Genomic DNA, 15,924 nt, shown 5'->3' on the forward strand with positions numbered 1-15,924 from the left:
GAGCACATTAGGCACCAGTGCTACTTGGTGTTTTATCCATCAATGACTACCGAGCAAAAATTGACAGTTAGCTTTCTTATGTTTTTATTTTACACCCTCTTCACTCTACAGCACTGTGTTTTTACAGATTAAATAAAGCCTGTATGATAGACAGGTTTGTCACGCATCGACTGTAGTCATAAGTCATAAAAACCTAGTCCTCCGCAGGGCTAATATTACGTTAGCAAGGACAGTAACGTTAATCTAATTTATTAGCGCTATGTTAACTTAATTTTACCTTGTCCCGAGTGGTATTTTCTAGTATGTTTCGTCGCATTGACATATTAAAACACTTCTGTGTCCCCAAAAATAATTAAAAATTCTCCTGGGTTTCTCTCATTGTTTTTTGTTTCCTCTGTAGAATATTCTCCTATCTGGACGTGGTTACACTTTGTCGGTGTGCCCAAGTGTCCAAGGTAAGCGCTACTTGATCAGCATGTTTAAAGACTTCCATAACACACTGTCCTTGCTTTTCCCACCCGGCAGGCCTGGAATGTTCTGGCTCTGGATGGCAGCAACTGGCAGAAGATCGACCTGTTCAACTTCCAGACGGACATCGAGGTGAGAAAGAATAGCGAGGCTGTAAACTGTGTTTGTTTTTTGAGTGGCTTTATCCCGACCCGGGGCTTAGCGCAAGCTCCAGTGACAACGCCGACGTCACGGCTGATCCTTTTTTTTTTTGTTATTTTCCTTCCCTCTAAGGGCCGCGTGGTGGAGAACATCTCCAAACGATGTGGAGGCTTCCTGAGACAGCTCAGCCTGCGAGGATGCCTGAGCGTGGGCGACGCGTCTATGAAGTGAGCCTCTCTCCACCTTGCATAAACACACCCAAAAATGCGAGCACAGCAAAGTAGCATATTACCCCCCCAAAAATCGCAAATATTTGATTAAAAATACAATAAAAATGGTTTCTTTAAAGATAATTCAGAACATAAAGCATACTGTAGCGAATGTACAAAAATATGATATGAGTTATTAGAAAAAAATGAAGGCAAATATTGAATAAAATTATTGCAAACAAATATCAAAAGATTGATGAAAAATGCATGTCGGTTTTTCATTAAAAATAGTCTTACATTTTTTTGTTGAGGAATATTGATTAAAAAAGTACAGAAATAATTTGATAAATTAAAGATATTACATGGAAAGAACAAAAAAAGTTATGAAAAAATAATAAATCGGGTTTAAAAAATTGAGGGACTAAAAAGTTCTGGGAAAACCACAAACGTGATACAAAAAATTATGTAAAAATACATGATTGTACTAAAAATATCAGAAAAGTATTATGAAGTTATTCAGGGGAAAATGTTTTGTTTATTAGGAAAATAATAGGAAAAAAATAAAACGATAAAATGGGGAGGGGGGGAGATTCGAGCCTGTGGTGAAATTGCCGCATCACAGGAAACAGTGAAAAACGGGCAGGAGGCGCATTAGAAAAATTATTTATTAAAGACTTATTACTACAGTGGTATGAAAATGTATCTGTGTTAGGTTTTGTGTTTGTTTTCTCCTAGTGTGAATTCTCCCTGTGATTGCTCATTGATTTCACCTGTCGTACCTGCTCCGAGGGTATCCTCCAATCTGCCTCCTCATGTGTTGCCCAGCTGTTCCTCGTTCTCATTACCCCTTGTCTGCGTGTGTGTATATAAGCTCCCATTTTGTTTTCACTCCTTGTTGCGTCATTGTCTATGTCAATGTTCATGTCCACGTCCTGGTCAGCATTATTCTAGTATATCCGAGCCCTCGTTTTCCAAGTAAGTTTTTTTTTGGAAAACCAGTCTTTTGATAGTGACAGTTTGCCTCTATGCTTTCTTGGGATCACCACAGCCTTTGTTTTGTACTTTGTTCTTAGTTGGCTTTAATTAAATCATTATTGCACTGCCCTTTTTGCTTTGCTTCCCTTTTCCTGCGTTTGGGTCCACACACCACCTGCCTGCCCATTCCTGACAATCTGAACCTGTTGGAATTTCTCACATTTCTGCATAAAATCACCATTAAATGTGGTCTGATCTTTGTCAAAATCGCACAGATGTAAAAACAGTGTCTGCTAGGCCTGAACGATATTGGAAAAAACTATTGCTGCGATTTTTTGGGGGGGGGGGGGTTTGTGATATATTGCGATATTATATTGCGATATTAAAAAAAAAATATATATATTAGGGCTGTCAAAATTATCGCGTTAACGAGCGTTAGTTAATTTTTTAAATTAATCACGTTAAAATATTTGACGCAATTAACGCACTAGGCCCGCTCAAACAGATTTAAATGTCAGTACAGTGAAAGGCCAGCTTGTTAATTGTGTTTTATGGAGTTTTTCCGCCCTCTGCTGGCGCTTGGGTGTGACTTGCATATGTTATGTGGCGTAATGTCGCCCTCTGCTTGCGATTCAGTGCAGCTGATTATTTGGGTTTCGGCGCGCTTTTATGAGGTGATTAAATGTCGATGCGAACTCACTCCAATAGACAGTGCTATTCAGACCAGCTAACGTCCGCATCCAGTATTCAGTGGCAGTTCTCATAGCCCCATCACACTGTTTGTGTCTAATACATGCATTGCTTGTGAGTTATATTCCTCCTTTGTTTATATTCATGAGCATTAGATAGTTATTGATGATGTGTATTTGAATTTGTTCACATATATGGTGAAATGCAGTTACATTGTTAGATGCTTGTGAGCTAATTGGCTAGTGCTACTGCTCAAATGGACACGTGTGTGTACATTTTATGTTATTTTGTGATTTATGCAAGTTATTGACACATTGCCTTGTTATTTTCAGTTTTACAAAAATACAAGAAACGTGCTCCTGTCAAAAAGAGATGACTTCAGTAAAGCCCATGCAACTTTGCCACACCGTCTGATTTCTTTTTGGAACTTATGTTCGCTATCTGTCAATTTGTGTACTCACATACATTGAGGACAGAATAGGGCTACTAGTTTATTTTTTGATTGAAAATTTTACAAATTTTATTAAAACGAAAACATTAAGAGGCGTTTTAATATAACATTTCTATAACTTTTACTAATATTCATCTTTTAAGAACTACAAGTCTTTCTATCCATGGATCACTTTAACAGAATGTTAATAATGTTAATGCCATCTTGTTGATTTATTGTTATAATAATCAAATACAGTCTTTATGTACCGTATGTTGAATGTATATATCCATCTTGTCTTATCTTTCCATTCCAACAATAATTTACAGAAAAATGTGGCATATTTTATAGATGGTTTGAATTGCAATTAATTGCGATTAATTACGATTAATTTTTAAGCTGTAATTAACTTGATTAAAAATTTTAATCGTTTGACAGCCCTAATATATATATATATATATATATATCAGAGGTTGCGCTAGACATTTTCGTTGTCTGTCATTTTGACTGACAGGGTCAGAAAAATCCGGTCATAGTCTATTTTTACCCGTCACTTAAAATTTTAAACTGATAAGGATGACATATTCAATAGTATTTAGTTTTCATTCATTTTTAATTAATATTGTAATGCTTGCTTGGCGGCGAAAAATTAGACACGGAAGTCGTGGTATTTTTCTCCCTTTTTACTCTGCTTACCGCCAACAACTCCGCCTCCAAAGAAAAAGAGGCAACGATATAGACCCCAATCACCAACGTCACACAATGATCTTAATTGTGGTTGTCAGCCCAAAATCTTCTAAATATATATTAAATGCATCTTACCAAATATAAAAAGACTACTACATAGTCTGTGGTGATCGTTTGGTGCCCAGATTTCTTGTCGAATTACAGCAGTCCATCTCGCTCTCATCTTCGGGTCTCTCAGAATACGGTAGAACTTAAGTCTCTCCGTCTATCTTCTCTGTTACAGCAACCAACTGCCACACACGCCTTCACCATTTTGATTATTAATATTAACGAGCAGAAAAACACGCCGTAATAGGAGGCATGTACGTAGCGGTAATGTGTAAATATGACGAGCTGACACACAATATGGCGGCTCCGGTCAGGGGGGCGGAGTTGTGACGTCATGTGATTGGGGTCTATACACAGGCGGCAATCTTGTCCATCAATTGGATGACGCGCTGGCACACCGGGTGCACCAATAAGAACCTCGCGTTGATGTGTCAATCACGGTGCCGCCGCCAGACCCCGGTGACGCTACAATATTCTGACAGAAGAGCTAACTCGCCACCCTGTGGTCTGGGGTGTGAATTGCAACCTGTCAAAATGACGGACGGACTTCAGTTTTTTCCGTCACCGTTTTAAAAAACCGGTCAACGACGGAAAATATCCGGTTAACGCGACCCCTGATATATATATATATATTTTTTTTTTTTAAAGACATTTTTACTAGATGACTTGAATAGCTGTTTGGAAAGACTTTGGATAACTCATCATGACCACAGTGTACAGTATACCATCGTTTTTCGCGGTTAATACGGACCAGAACCCGCCGCGATAAGTGGAAAAAACGCAAAGTAGCGCACCCCCCCCCCCCCCCCCCCCCCCCATTTTTTGTGTATGTGTGTGTGCTCAATGTATTTATTCTGATCTAGCACTGGAAAGAGACAAGACATGTTTTTTCTTCACTTTTTTCCCCCAAAGTGTGATTAAAAAAAAAAAAAAATATATATATATATATATATATACTTTTTTAATAAATGCTTTTTAAGCACTTTAAATGTAATAATTATGATGAGTTTTAAACATAACTGTCCCACTGAATCATTTTTAGACAAGAATAAAGTGTAGTAGAAAAATGCTTGGCTTTAATAAATGCTTTTGTTTACCTAACATGGCTGTGACTCTTGGAGTGACATGTAGAAATTACAAACTCCTCGTAATCACTTCTGGCGTTTATTTTATATGTCTCGAACGTCTCCACATTCTCCCCCCACAGACACACACATTCATTCCAGCCCGCGCTCCTTTGCAGAAACTGTTGAACAAGTTAAACAGTTTGATTGACAGATTGCTGCCCGGCTTCCTTGACCAGATCAAAGCCATCGTTAACTTTAATAAGCAAGTGCCGCAGTGACTGAGAGCTGGGAAAGGGGGTGAGAGAGGCTGTGCGAGCGAATGAAGCAGATCAAGGGTTTGTGGATCAGAAAAAACCCCCAAAAAACTATCGCACGTCCTTGCATTGGGACTATCGCGCATGTGCACATCGCGATGGCGATGTTTAAACGATATATCGTTCAGGCTTAGTGTCTGCTTTAATTAAAACCACCCAAACATTTTTCATATTTTAATGAGGATAGTATGCAAACAATGGCAGAAGGGGGAAAAATAAGTAAGTGAACCATCACATTAAATATTTCGTGATTCCCTGTCAACCCCCTCCCCCTTTGGCAGCAATAACTTAAACCAAACGCTTGCTGTATGATGTCGGTAGGTCATGCCATCGCATCTCAATGGGGTTCAAGTCTGGACTTTGACTTGGCCACTCCAGAACATGTGTTTGTTCTTCTGAAACCATTCTGAAGTTGATTTACTTCTGGATTTTGGATTATTGTCTTGCATTCATCCTCTATTTCGCTTCAACTGTCTGACAAATGCCCTCAGGTTTTCCTGCAAAACTTTTGAATTAATTCTTGATTGCAAGTTGTCCAGGACCTGATGCAACAAAACAGCCCCAAATCATGATGCTCCCTCCACCATGCTTCACGGTGGGGATGAGGTGTTGATGTTTGTGAGATGATTTATGTATTTTTCCTCCAACCATGACGTTGTGTGTTACTCCTAAACAATTCAACTTTGGTTTCATCAGTCCACAAAATATTTTGCCAAAACTTCTGTGGAGTGTCCGAGTGCCTTTTTGCAAACAATAAACGAGCAAAAATAATTTTAATATTGTTTTTTTTTTTAGACAGCAGTGGCTTCCTCCTTGGAGTCCTCCCATGAACACCATTCTTGGCCATAGTTTTACGTATAGTTGATGTGTGCACAGAGGTATTGGACGTGCCAGTGATTTCTGTAAGTCTTTAGCAGACACTCTAGGGTTCTTTTTTACCTCTCTGAATATTCTGCGCCTAACTCTTGGCGTCATCTTTGGTGGACGGCCACTCTTTTGGAGAGCAGCAACAGTGCCAAACTCTCTCCATTTGTAGACATCTTCTCTGACTGTTGTTTGATGAACATCCAGACTTTTAGAGATGGTTTTGTATCCTTTTCCAGCTTTATACAAACCACCAATCCTTGATCGCAGGTCTTCAGACAGCTCTTTTAATCGAGCCATGATGCACATCAGACAGTGCTTTTCATCAAGACAATTCTTACCAGGTGTATGTTTTATAGTGGGCAGAGCAGTTTTAAACCACTCCTCAGTGATTGGGCGCACACCTGACTTAAATTGTTTAGTAAAAATTGTTTTCAATTGCTCTTTTAAGTTCCTCAAGCAGAAGGTTTCCCCCTTCTTTCATTGTTTGCATACTATCCTTATTAAAATATGAACACCTATAAATGTTTGGGTGGTTTTAGATAAAGCAGACACTGTTTTTACATCTCTGTGATTTTGACAAAAATCAGATCACATTTGATGGTGATTTTTTGCAGAAATGTGAGAAATTCCAAAGGGTTCAGATACTTTTTCATACCACTGTATATGTATTGTTGTTCTTTTGTTTTTTTGTCTTGTATATTTTTTTGAATACTGCTATAATCAAATATTATTTTAACATTTTTTTGTTGACGACCTTTTGGACGCTGCGACGCCAAGCATTTGCCAAGCTCGCCCTATGGACCGCACAGGTCTGAATGGTTGACCTCAGATGGACCCGCAATAGAACTGTAAATATCTCAGAAACGATAACAGCACAAACAACCACAAACGTAGCACAAACGATTGTGATCATTTTTATATAAATTTCCGTCTGATGAGTGGCCAGGTTAACGAAGGTTTCTACAGATGGTAGCTTATGCATTACCTGCAAAGCTACTAGAGGGTGTAATAGTACACACAAGTCAATAAGAGATTCGTGAAGAATATTTGACGACAGAGCCATGACACTTTTTCCATTCCCGCACCCTACTAATCTCTTGGTTGTGCTACAACTTCAGGACTTTTGCACAGAACTGTCGTAACATTGAAGCATTGAACCTGAACGGCTGCACCAAGATCACAGATAGCACTTGCCTAAGCCTGAGCAAGTTCTGCTCTAAGCTCAAGCACCTGGACCTCACCTCTTGCGTGTCCGTCACCAATCATTCCCTCAAGGCCCTCAGGTACCTTTCCATTTTAACCTCCCGCTGTAAAACGGCAACTTATTTACAACGTTTCGTGGTGTTTCAGCGACGGTTGCCGCACGCTGGAGACCTTGAATCTTTCCTGGTGTGACCAGATCACGCGCGACGGCATCGACGCCCTGTCCCGAGGCTGCGCCGGTTTACGGGCGCTATTCCTCAGAGGCTGCACGCAGGTACCCCTAAAGACGAACGCGCCCCCGTAAAAAACCCGCCGTGATTTGCGTTGTGCTTCAGCTGGACGACGGCGCCTTGAAGCACCTGCAGAAGCACTGCCAAGAGCTCACCACCATCAATATGCAGTCATGCACGGTAAGTAAAGGGAAGAGAGAGCCAGGCAACGGATTATTTACAAGGTGGTCACGGTTTCCTTTACGTGCAGCAAATCACCGACGAGGGCCTGGTGAGTCTGTGCCGAGGATGCCACAAACTGCAGATCCTCTGCGTGTCGGGCTGCAGCAACATCACGGACGCCTCTCTCACTGCGCTGGGACTCAACTGTCCTCGGCTCAAGTAAATACAAATTCTGTCTGGTTAGTACTAGTAAAGCTGCCACCAGTGGCGTTCGTAGCCTACATGGTGCCCTGGGCGAAAAGATGCTATGTCAAAATGTCAAAAAAAAAACAAAAACAACAGCAATCGCAAAAAACTAACAACGGTTGACCAACAAAATACAGCGCATTATGTACAGTGGGGCAAATAAGTATTTAGTCAACCACCAATTGTGCAAGTTCTCCTACTTGAAAAGATTAGAGAGGGCTGTAATTGTCAACATGGGTAAACCTCAACCATGAGAGACAGAATGTGGGAAAAAAACAGAAAATTACATTGTTTGATTTTTAAAGAATTTATTGCCAAAATAGAGTGGAAAATAAGTATTTGGTCACCTACAAACAAGCAAGATTTCTGGCTGTCAAAGAGGTCTAAATTCTTCTAACGAGGTCTAACGAGGCTCCATTCGTTACGTGTATTAATGGCACCTGTGTTAACTCATTATCGGTATAAAAGACACCTGTTAGTAACTTCAGTCAGTCACACTCCAAACTCTACTATGGCCAAGACCAAAGAGACGTCGAAGGACACCAGAGACAAAATTGTAGACCTGCACCAGGCTGGGAAGACTGAATCTGCAATAGGTAAAACGCTTTGTGTAAAGAAATCAACTATGGGAGCAATTATTAGAAAATGGAAGACATACAAGACCACTGATAATCTCCCTTGATCTGGGGCTCCATGCAAGATTTCACCCCGTGGCATCAAAATGATAACAAGAACGGTGAACAAAAATCCCAGAACCACACGGGGGGACCTAGTGAATGACCTACAGAGAGCTGGGACCACAGTAACAAAGGCTACTATCAGTAACACAATGCGCCGCCAGGGACTCAAATCCTGCACTGCCAGACGTGTCCCCCTGCTGAAGCCAGTACACGTCCAGGCCCATCTGCGGTTCGCTAGAGAGCATTTGGATGATCTAGAAGAGGACTGGAAGAATGTGTTATGATCAGATGAAACCAAAATAGAACTTTTTAGTAGAAACACAGGTTTTCGTGTTTGGAGGAGAAAGAATACTGAATTTCATCCGAAGAACACCATACCCACTGTGAGCATAGGGGTGGAAACACCACGCTTTGGGGCTGTTTTTCTGCAAAGGAACCCGGACGACTGATCTGTGTAAAGGAAAGAATGAATGGGGCCATGTATCGAGAGATTTTGAGTGAAAATCTCCTTCCATCAGCAAGGGCATTGAAGATGAGACGTGGCTGGGTCTTTCAGCATGACAATATTCCCAAACACACAGCCAGGGCAACAAAGGAGTGGCTTCGTAAGAAGCATTTCAAGGTCCTGGAGTGGCCTAGCTAGTCTCCAGATCTCAACCCCATACAAAATCTGTGGAGGGAGTTGAAAGTCCGTGTTGCCCAACGACAGCCCCAAAACATCACTGCTCTAGAGGAGAGCTGCATGGAGGAATGGGCCAAAATACCAGCAACAGTGTGTGAAAAGCTTGTGAAGAGTTACAGAAAACGTTTGGCCTCTGTTATTGCCAACAAAGGGCACATAACAAAGTATTGAGATGAACTTTTGGTATTGACTAAATACTTATTTTCCACCATGATTTGCAAATAAATTCTTTAAAAATCAAACAATGTGATTTTCTGGGTTTTTTTTTTTTTCCACATTCTGTCTCTCATGGTTGAGGTTTACCCATGTTGACAATTACAGGCCTCTCTAATATTTTCAAGTGGGAGAACTTGCACAATTAGTGGTTGACTAAATACTTATTTGCCCCACTGTATACAACCCAACAACCAATGCACAGTACAGTGGTACCTCTACATACGAAGTTATTTCGTTCCAGGACCTTGTTTGTAAGTCAAAATGGTCGTATGTCGAGCAGGATTTTCCCATAGGAATACATTATAATTCCATTAATTTGTTCCACAGCCCAAAAACCAATAAATACTGCTGATACGATGACAAATGGCAATTACATAGAGCAAAACAAATAGTTATAAATAAAAATTTGTATAATATAATAATAATAACAATAATAATAATTAGGGTTGTTCCGATCATGTTTTTTGCTCCCGATCCGATCCCGATCGTTTTAGTTTGAGTATCTGCCGATCCCGATATTTCCCGATCAGATTGCTTTTTTTTTTGCTCCCAATTCAATTCCAATCATTCCCGATCATATACATTTTGGCAATGCATTAAGAAAAAAATTAATAAAACTCGGACGAATATATACATTCAACATACATTACATAAGAACTGTATTTGTTTATTACGACTAAATCCTCAAGATGGCATTTACATTATTAACATTCTTTCTGTGAGAGGGATCCACGAATATAAAGACTTGTGACTTTGTATATTGTGACTAAATATTGCCATCTTGTGTATTTGTTGAGCTTTCAGTAAATGATACTGCAGCCATTCAATCCAAATGCATGATGGGAAGTGGAACCATGACTTTTCGTAGTGCTACCAATTGATATATTTCTCTGCGTTGGGAAATAAGATAAGGTGTTAAGAAAAAGACCAATTGCTACCTTGCTTCCCCACATTGCTTCCCATGATATTTCTAATCGTAGGGAGAAGGATTGTAAGGCTTTAGCCGATTAAAAAAAGGTTCCAAAGGCTGCCTAAATTTACTCTACTCATTTTACGCTGCCTTTTATGTCTCTATGTAGGTAAAACGGCACTATTACAGATGGAGCGCGACAATGCGTGAGTGGGTCGTGCAACGCATGTATTAATTGCGTTAAATATTTTAACGTGATACATTTTTTAAAAAATTAATTACCGCCGTTATCGGGATAAATTTGATAACCCTACCTTAAGCCTAAACTAAAGACTCTGGATGAGCCGATTCCGATACTTTGAAAATGACGTGATCGGCATCATCTAATAATAATTAATAATTATTCCTGTAAATAGTGTGACAAATTGGATTCTAATGTGGCAGACTTTTTTTTGCTGTACCTGAACGCACCGTGGGGCTGACGTCACAGTGAGAGAGGTCAGTGCGGTTGAGATAATACTTTCGTTTTCTTGAGAGCACAGTCAACTGCGGCGGACAATAGGTGTTTTGTGTTGTTTAAGTTCTTAAATAAATGATAAAAACGTGACGAAGCTGGCGATTTCCTTGGCGATGTTACCACAATAATAATTGTCACCTTAACTTATAAAGGCTGGCGAACAGTGGTCGGAAGAGGACCGTGAAGCTCTATTGTTGAGCCAGTTCATGGATGCGCACCCCACACTCATATTTTTCTATATTTTGCATCTTCATTTCCGAGGTAAGCGTCACATTTCTTCCTTGTTTCACCATCTATACCAACTTTCTTTGAAACCTGTGTTGATTTCTCACAAGAAATGTGTGGTGCTGTCATGTTGTCGTATTTCGAGCATGTCGTCAGATGAAGAAACAAATGGCGTGTCAAATTTTACGTCGGATGTCGAAAAAATCATGTGTCGAAGCGATCTTATGTCGAGGTACCACTGTATTTGCTCAGAATGTTACATTTATAAACGCTTTCAAACGTTTAAAAGTGCACGACAGTAAATATGTGCAAGAGACATAAACTTCAGTTGATGGGACACGGGGTTGATCCGTAGGGGGCCTATTTTCAAAAACATAAAATTCAAATATTTTCAAAACCAAAGGCGCTAGTGACCTAAAACCAAAACAGGCACCTAATGTAGGCATATATGAGTCCCCATGAGCAACAACATAAAAAAATTCAAAGTCATTCCCTAATAAAATCCTGATTATTTTTTTATACATTTATAATAAAACTTAAAATGGCTATAAAATTCTCATGAATTTTATGCTAGACGCACGAAAATCACCAAAATGCAGAGATAATCACCTATATTTTCAGGATCAATAGCAATATTTAACATATCATTTAAGTTTTTGCCCATAATAGCAGCTTCATTTTTTTTTATTTAGTGCAAGTTTTCAACAGCTAATAAATCACTCAATTTTCCCACCAAACACTTGAGGAAAGCATGCAGAATCATCTTAATTTTACTCAACATATGCAAAATTTGCATTTTTCTTTATACAATCACAACTTACTTAGGTTGAATTCTGATGTTACTATTGCCTCAGCGCACGTCTTGCCGGTGTTCTGTCAAATTTTGCACACTTATAATATTTTGCTCCCGAAGCTTTTTTGGCGGTGAATAAGCCGTATTTTACATTCGTTGAACTCTGAATGTTAACTAAAGGAGCTAAATAAACAAGTTACATCATAAAGGCGCTAACAGTGTCTGAGGAGAACTTTTCTACATGTCCGTCCATGATCAAACGTAAATTAATATTACTTTCTTTCAAAAAAGTTAGTAGTATTTACTTTGGAACCGCTGCATTCGCGGCCATTTTTTACGCGCATTCGCAGAACCGCAAAGTCGTAATTTCTGATGGGGTGCAGAATTTGACAGAACACTGGCTATCTGGCCCTCGTCGTTTATAGATTGAACTGTTACATAAAATAAAACACGAAAAAGGCGATTTTTTTTTTTTTTTTTAGTATGGACGCAGAATTGTCTAAATGACTACTTTTTTGCCAAAAAACGGGCAGTTGGTCACGCTACTGTGTATGGATTAGTGGTGTCAACAATAATCGATGCGGCGATGCATCCCGATGCGGGGCATGGACGATTCGATTCGATGCGGGCAACAAGCCGAATCGATTCAGCGCATTTTAAAATATATAAGTACGTTCAAAAATCTTCCCTGCGCAATTCTGGTGATGCAACGGATTTGGTTTCCCCATTTGTATTATTATTCTCATGTTTCATTTTTTACACACAGCATAACTCTGGTCAAGTTTCCCACATACCTCGTATAGAAGCCAAAATGTCTCCAGATGTCTGCTTTCAATGTCTTCGGTGCATCAATAATCTTTCTCGCTCCCTCTTTCTCCGCTTCAGCCATTGTTATGTTATGTCCTATCTTTTAGAGGTTAGATCTTGCGCCGAACCCAAACGAGTCGGGTCGGGCCCAAAATGTTAAGCATTCACGTTCGGGTCAGGTCGGGCCGCCGCGCCGGACTAATAATTTAAAAAAAATTTTTTAAATGGGATAAAACCGAGAGCAGGCTCTCTGTATTGTGCATTTGTTTGTGCACGCACATGAAGCAGTGGCGCCGCTGCTTTTTCTTCTTCTCCTCCGCTGTGGTGCTTGCGATTCGTTACGAAAGACACTTTTATTTATTTACACAAAGGCAACACAAATGTGATCCTTTTGAATCTTCTCCTCTGAGTGTCTGCAAAATCGCATGTTTTTTAAAAAATTTTTATATTAAACTTTCCCAGCGTTATTTCGTTGTGGAAATGCTTTTATAATGATCTTAAAAATATGTAGACTATTTAAACATTAAGAAAACTTGCGTTTTTTTTCTGCCAACTGAGAATTCGTTACGAAAGACCCTTTTTTTGCACACAAAGGCAACACAAATGTGATCCTTTTGAATCTTCTCCTCTGTGTGTCTGCAAAATCGCATGTTTTTTTAAATTTTTTATATGTTTTATATATATTAAACTTTCCCAGCGTTATTTCGTTGTGGAAATGCTTTTATAATGATCACAAAAATATGTAGACTATTTAAACATTAAGAAAACTTGCGTTTTTTCTGCCGACTCGAAGAAATGAAAATAAATTGCTGCTGCTGCGTTTGTTTTTTTTCCGCGTTACTCCAAGCCGGGTCGGGCTTCAATACCAGCGGGCCGTGTCAGGTCAGGCCGGATTTTTTAGGCCCGATCTAACCTCTACTATCTCTCTGCTCTCTCGATTGCAAAAAAACTGATATTTCCTCATATTGAAACAGATTGTTATGGCTGCTAAATTGCTGCTGCACTTCATTGTAATTCATTATTTTTTATTGTTTTGTAGTAGTTACTGATTGCATTTCTAAGTTGATTGCACATATATAGTGGGCTAGGCCTACATTTTACTTTTGTTCTACATTGCAATTTAGTTGATGTTTTGTTTGCAACTGAACTGATCCCTGGATTGATATTGCGATAAAGATGCTGCTGCACTACAATATTTTCTTTTTCGTTTTCTTTAATATTTACTAGAATATTTTTATTGATGGGTCGTTGTGTCTAAAATACAGTGACTGTTATTAGTGATTTTGCACAGGAGTTAAGATGATGCACTGTGTGAAAGGCTGCTACTGTGTGTAAAAAAAAAGAGAAAGCCCTGGTCTCATTCAAAGCACCAATTAAATGCTGTGATCCGGTTTTTTTTGTTTTTTTTTTAAATAAATATACCTGAAAGTATTTTCATTTGACTTCAACCAGGAGTGATACAACAGCCAATAAAAAGTTTAATGTCTGACCGCTTGTGTTGCCTCATGATTCACGAAAAATATGCTTTGCTTTAGAATTTTAATGCATCCCAGGCTTTAAGGCATCGCGATGCATTGCCGGATCGAACCAAATCGAATCGTGACCCTCTGAATCGAATCGAATCGAATTGAATCGAATCGTGGCCGTCCGAATCGTAATCGAATCGAATCGTGAGGGCAGCGCCGATGCACACCTCTAGTATGGATACAACATGGCGGCCATCACAGAACAAAGAGCTTTTTAAGTTGAAAGTGCATGGGGCTTGAGCTGTGGCTGTGGGTTTAGGCTCACCCAAAGGACTGCATTTATTTTGATTTTATTTAGAATATTTCAGTTATTTATTTTTTTTATTTGACCTTAACATTATACTTATATTCGAATTTTGCTAGTATGTTTTGAAAATATAAAAATCCAGGTCAATGGATTTTTTTTTTCTAACCCAGATATCTCAAAGTAACACATTTTAGTGCTGTAATTGCAATACCGTGAAACTGGGATATTTTGGTTTACGGTTATCATACCGTCAGAATATCATACAGGCACATGACTAACGTCATCACTCGAAATTAATGTCTCAATATCTATAAAACAATAGCAGCACAAATGAAAATTTTTAACATTTAGTCAAATCTACCAATCTCTCTACCACTAAATACTATAAGAAAAAAAAAAAAAAACATTGATTGTGTGCTTCTCAGGATCCTTGAAGCCGCGCGATGTTCCCATGTGACAGATGCTGGCTTCACTGTGCTGGCTAGGGTGAGTTTTTCCCTTCCATACCGACTCTCTTCCCCGTACAATGAAATTGATAACCGAGCTGGAAACTTTGCTCTTCTTTACAGAACTGCCACGAGCTTGAAAAAATGGACTTGGAAGAATGTATTTTGGTAAGATAATCCTAAAAAAAAAAATCATACTTGGGAATCTGTGTACTTCACGATACAATTTGCGATGCAAAGACTCAGGATAACAATGAACTCACGATATGGCGATCATAGACTTCATAACCTATTGACATGACATGGGAAACGGGGCTGGTTCGTTGGGGACCTATTTTCAAAAACTTCATATTCAAATATTAACAAAACCAAAGCTGCTACCAACCGAAAACCAAAACAGGCACCAACCTTAGCCATATATGAGTCTCCATGAGCAGTTTTTCCCTTGTAAAATCCAGATTAATTATTTTCTATATAAGTACAACACAATTTAAAATGGCTATAAGTCTCATATTTTACACTAGATGCACAAAAATCACCAAATGCAAAAAAAATCACCTATATTTTCAGGATCAATAGCAATATTTAACATATCATATAAGTTTTTGACCAAAATAGCATAAATCACTCAATTTAACATCAGAAACTTAATACTTGAGGAAAACATGCAGAATCAATCATAAATAATATGTAAATATATAATTAATAAATTCTACATACAATCACAACTTATTATAGAATAGAATATCCCTTTATTATCATTATATACTATATACAGTTGGCAATGAGGCTAGCGGCCGCCATATGCGAACAGATCTTTTCTAGCGAAAATTCTTGTGAATAAATGCTTAAATCCCCAAATTCTTCATAGATATGGACGTAAAACAGTCTCAATTCTTGGTTAAAAGCAAAGAAACCGTGCTTTTAGCGTTTATTTTACGTATATTGATGAAGGACCATGCTGCTATGTTAGCGAATGAGGCTAGTGGGGCCCTGGCGTAAAAGGACCTTTTCTGGCGGAAATTCTTGTGAATAAGTGCTTCAAATCCCCGAATTCTTCAAAGATAGGGACGTAAAA

The 15,924-nt window shown here is 39.0% G+C and overlaps 1 protein-coding gene across 1 annotated transcript in view; it reads left to right on the forward strand.

The window, feature by feature from the left end:
* Positions 1-15,924, forward strand: part of fbxl2 (F-box and leucine-rich repeat protein 2) — an 80,326-nt gene that overhangs the window by 45,592 nt on the left and 18,810 nt on the right. Inside the window, exons 3-11 of the mRNA XM_057827957.1 lie at positions 401-455; positions 526-600; positions 742-836; positions 7,075-7,239; positions 7,307-7,433; positions 7,495-7,569; positions 7,640-7,770; positions 14,826-14,886; positions 14,970-15,014. Of these exons, the coding sequence (XP_057683940.1) occupies positions 401-455; positions 526-600; positions 742-836; positions 7,075-7,239; positions 7,307-7,433; positions 7,495-7,569; positions 7,640-7,770; positions 14,826-14,886; positions 14,970-15,014 (829 nt within the window). The remainder of the gene's footprint in view (positions 1-400; positions 456-525; positions 601-741; positions 837-7,074; positions 7,240-7,306; positions 7,434-7,494; positions 7,570-7,639; positions 7,771-14,825; positions 14,887-14,969; positions 15,015-15,924) is intronic.

Source organism: Corythoichthys intestinalis, chromosome 22 (assembly GCF_030265065.1).
Source record: "Corythoichthys intestinalis isolate RoL2023-P3 chromosome 22, ASM3026506v1, whole genome shotgun sequence".
Taxonomy (NCBI): domain Eukaryota; kingdom Metazoa; phylum Chordata; class Actinopteri; order Syngnathiformes; family Syngnathidae; genus Corythoichthys; species Corythoichthys intestinalis.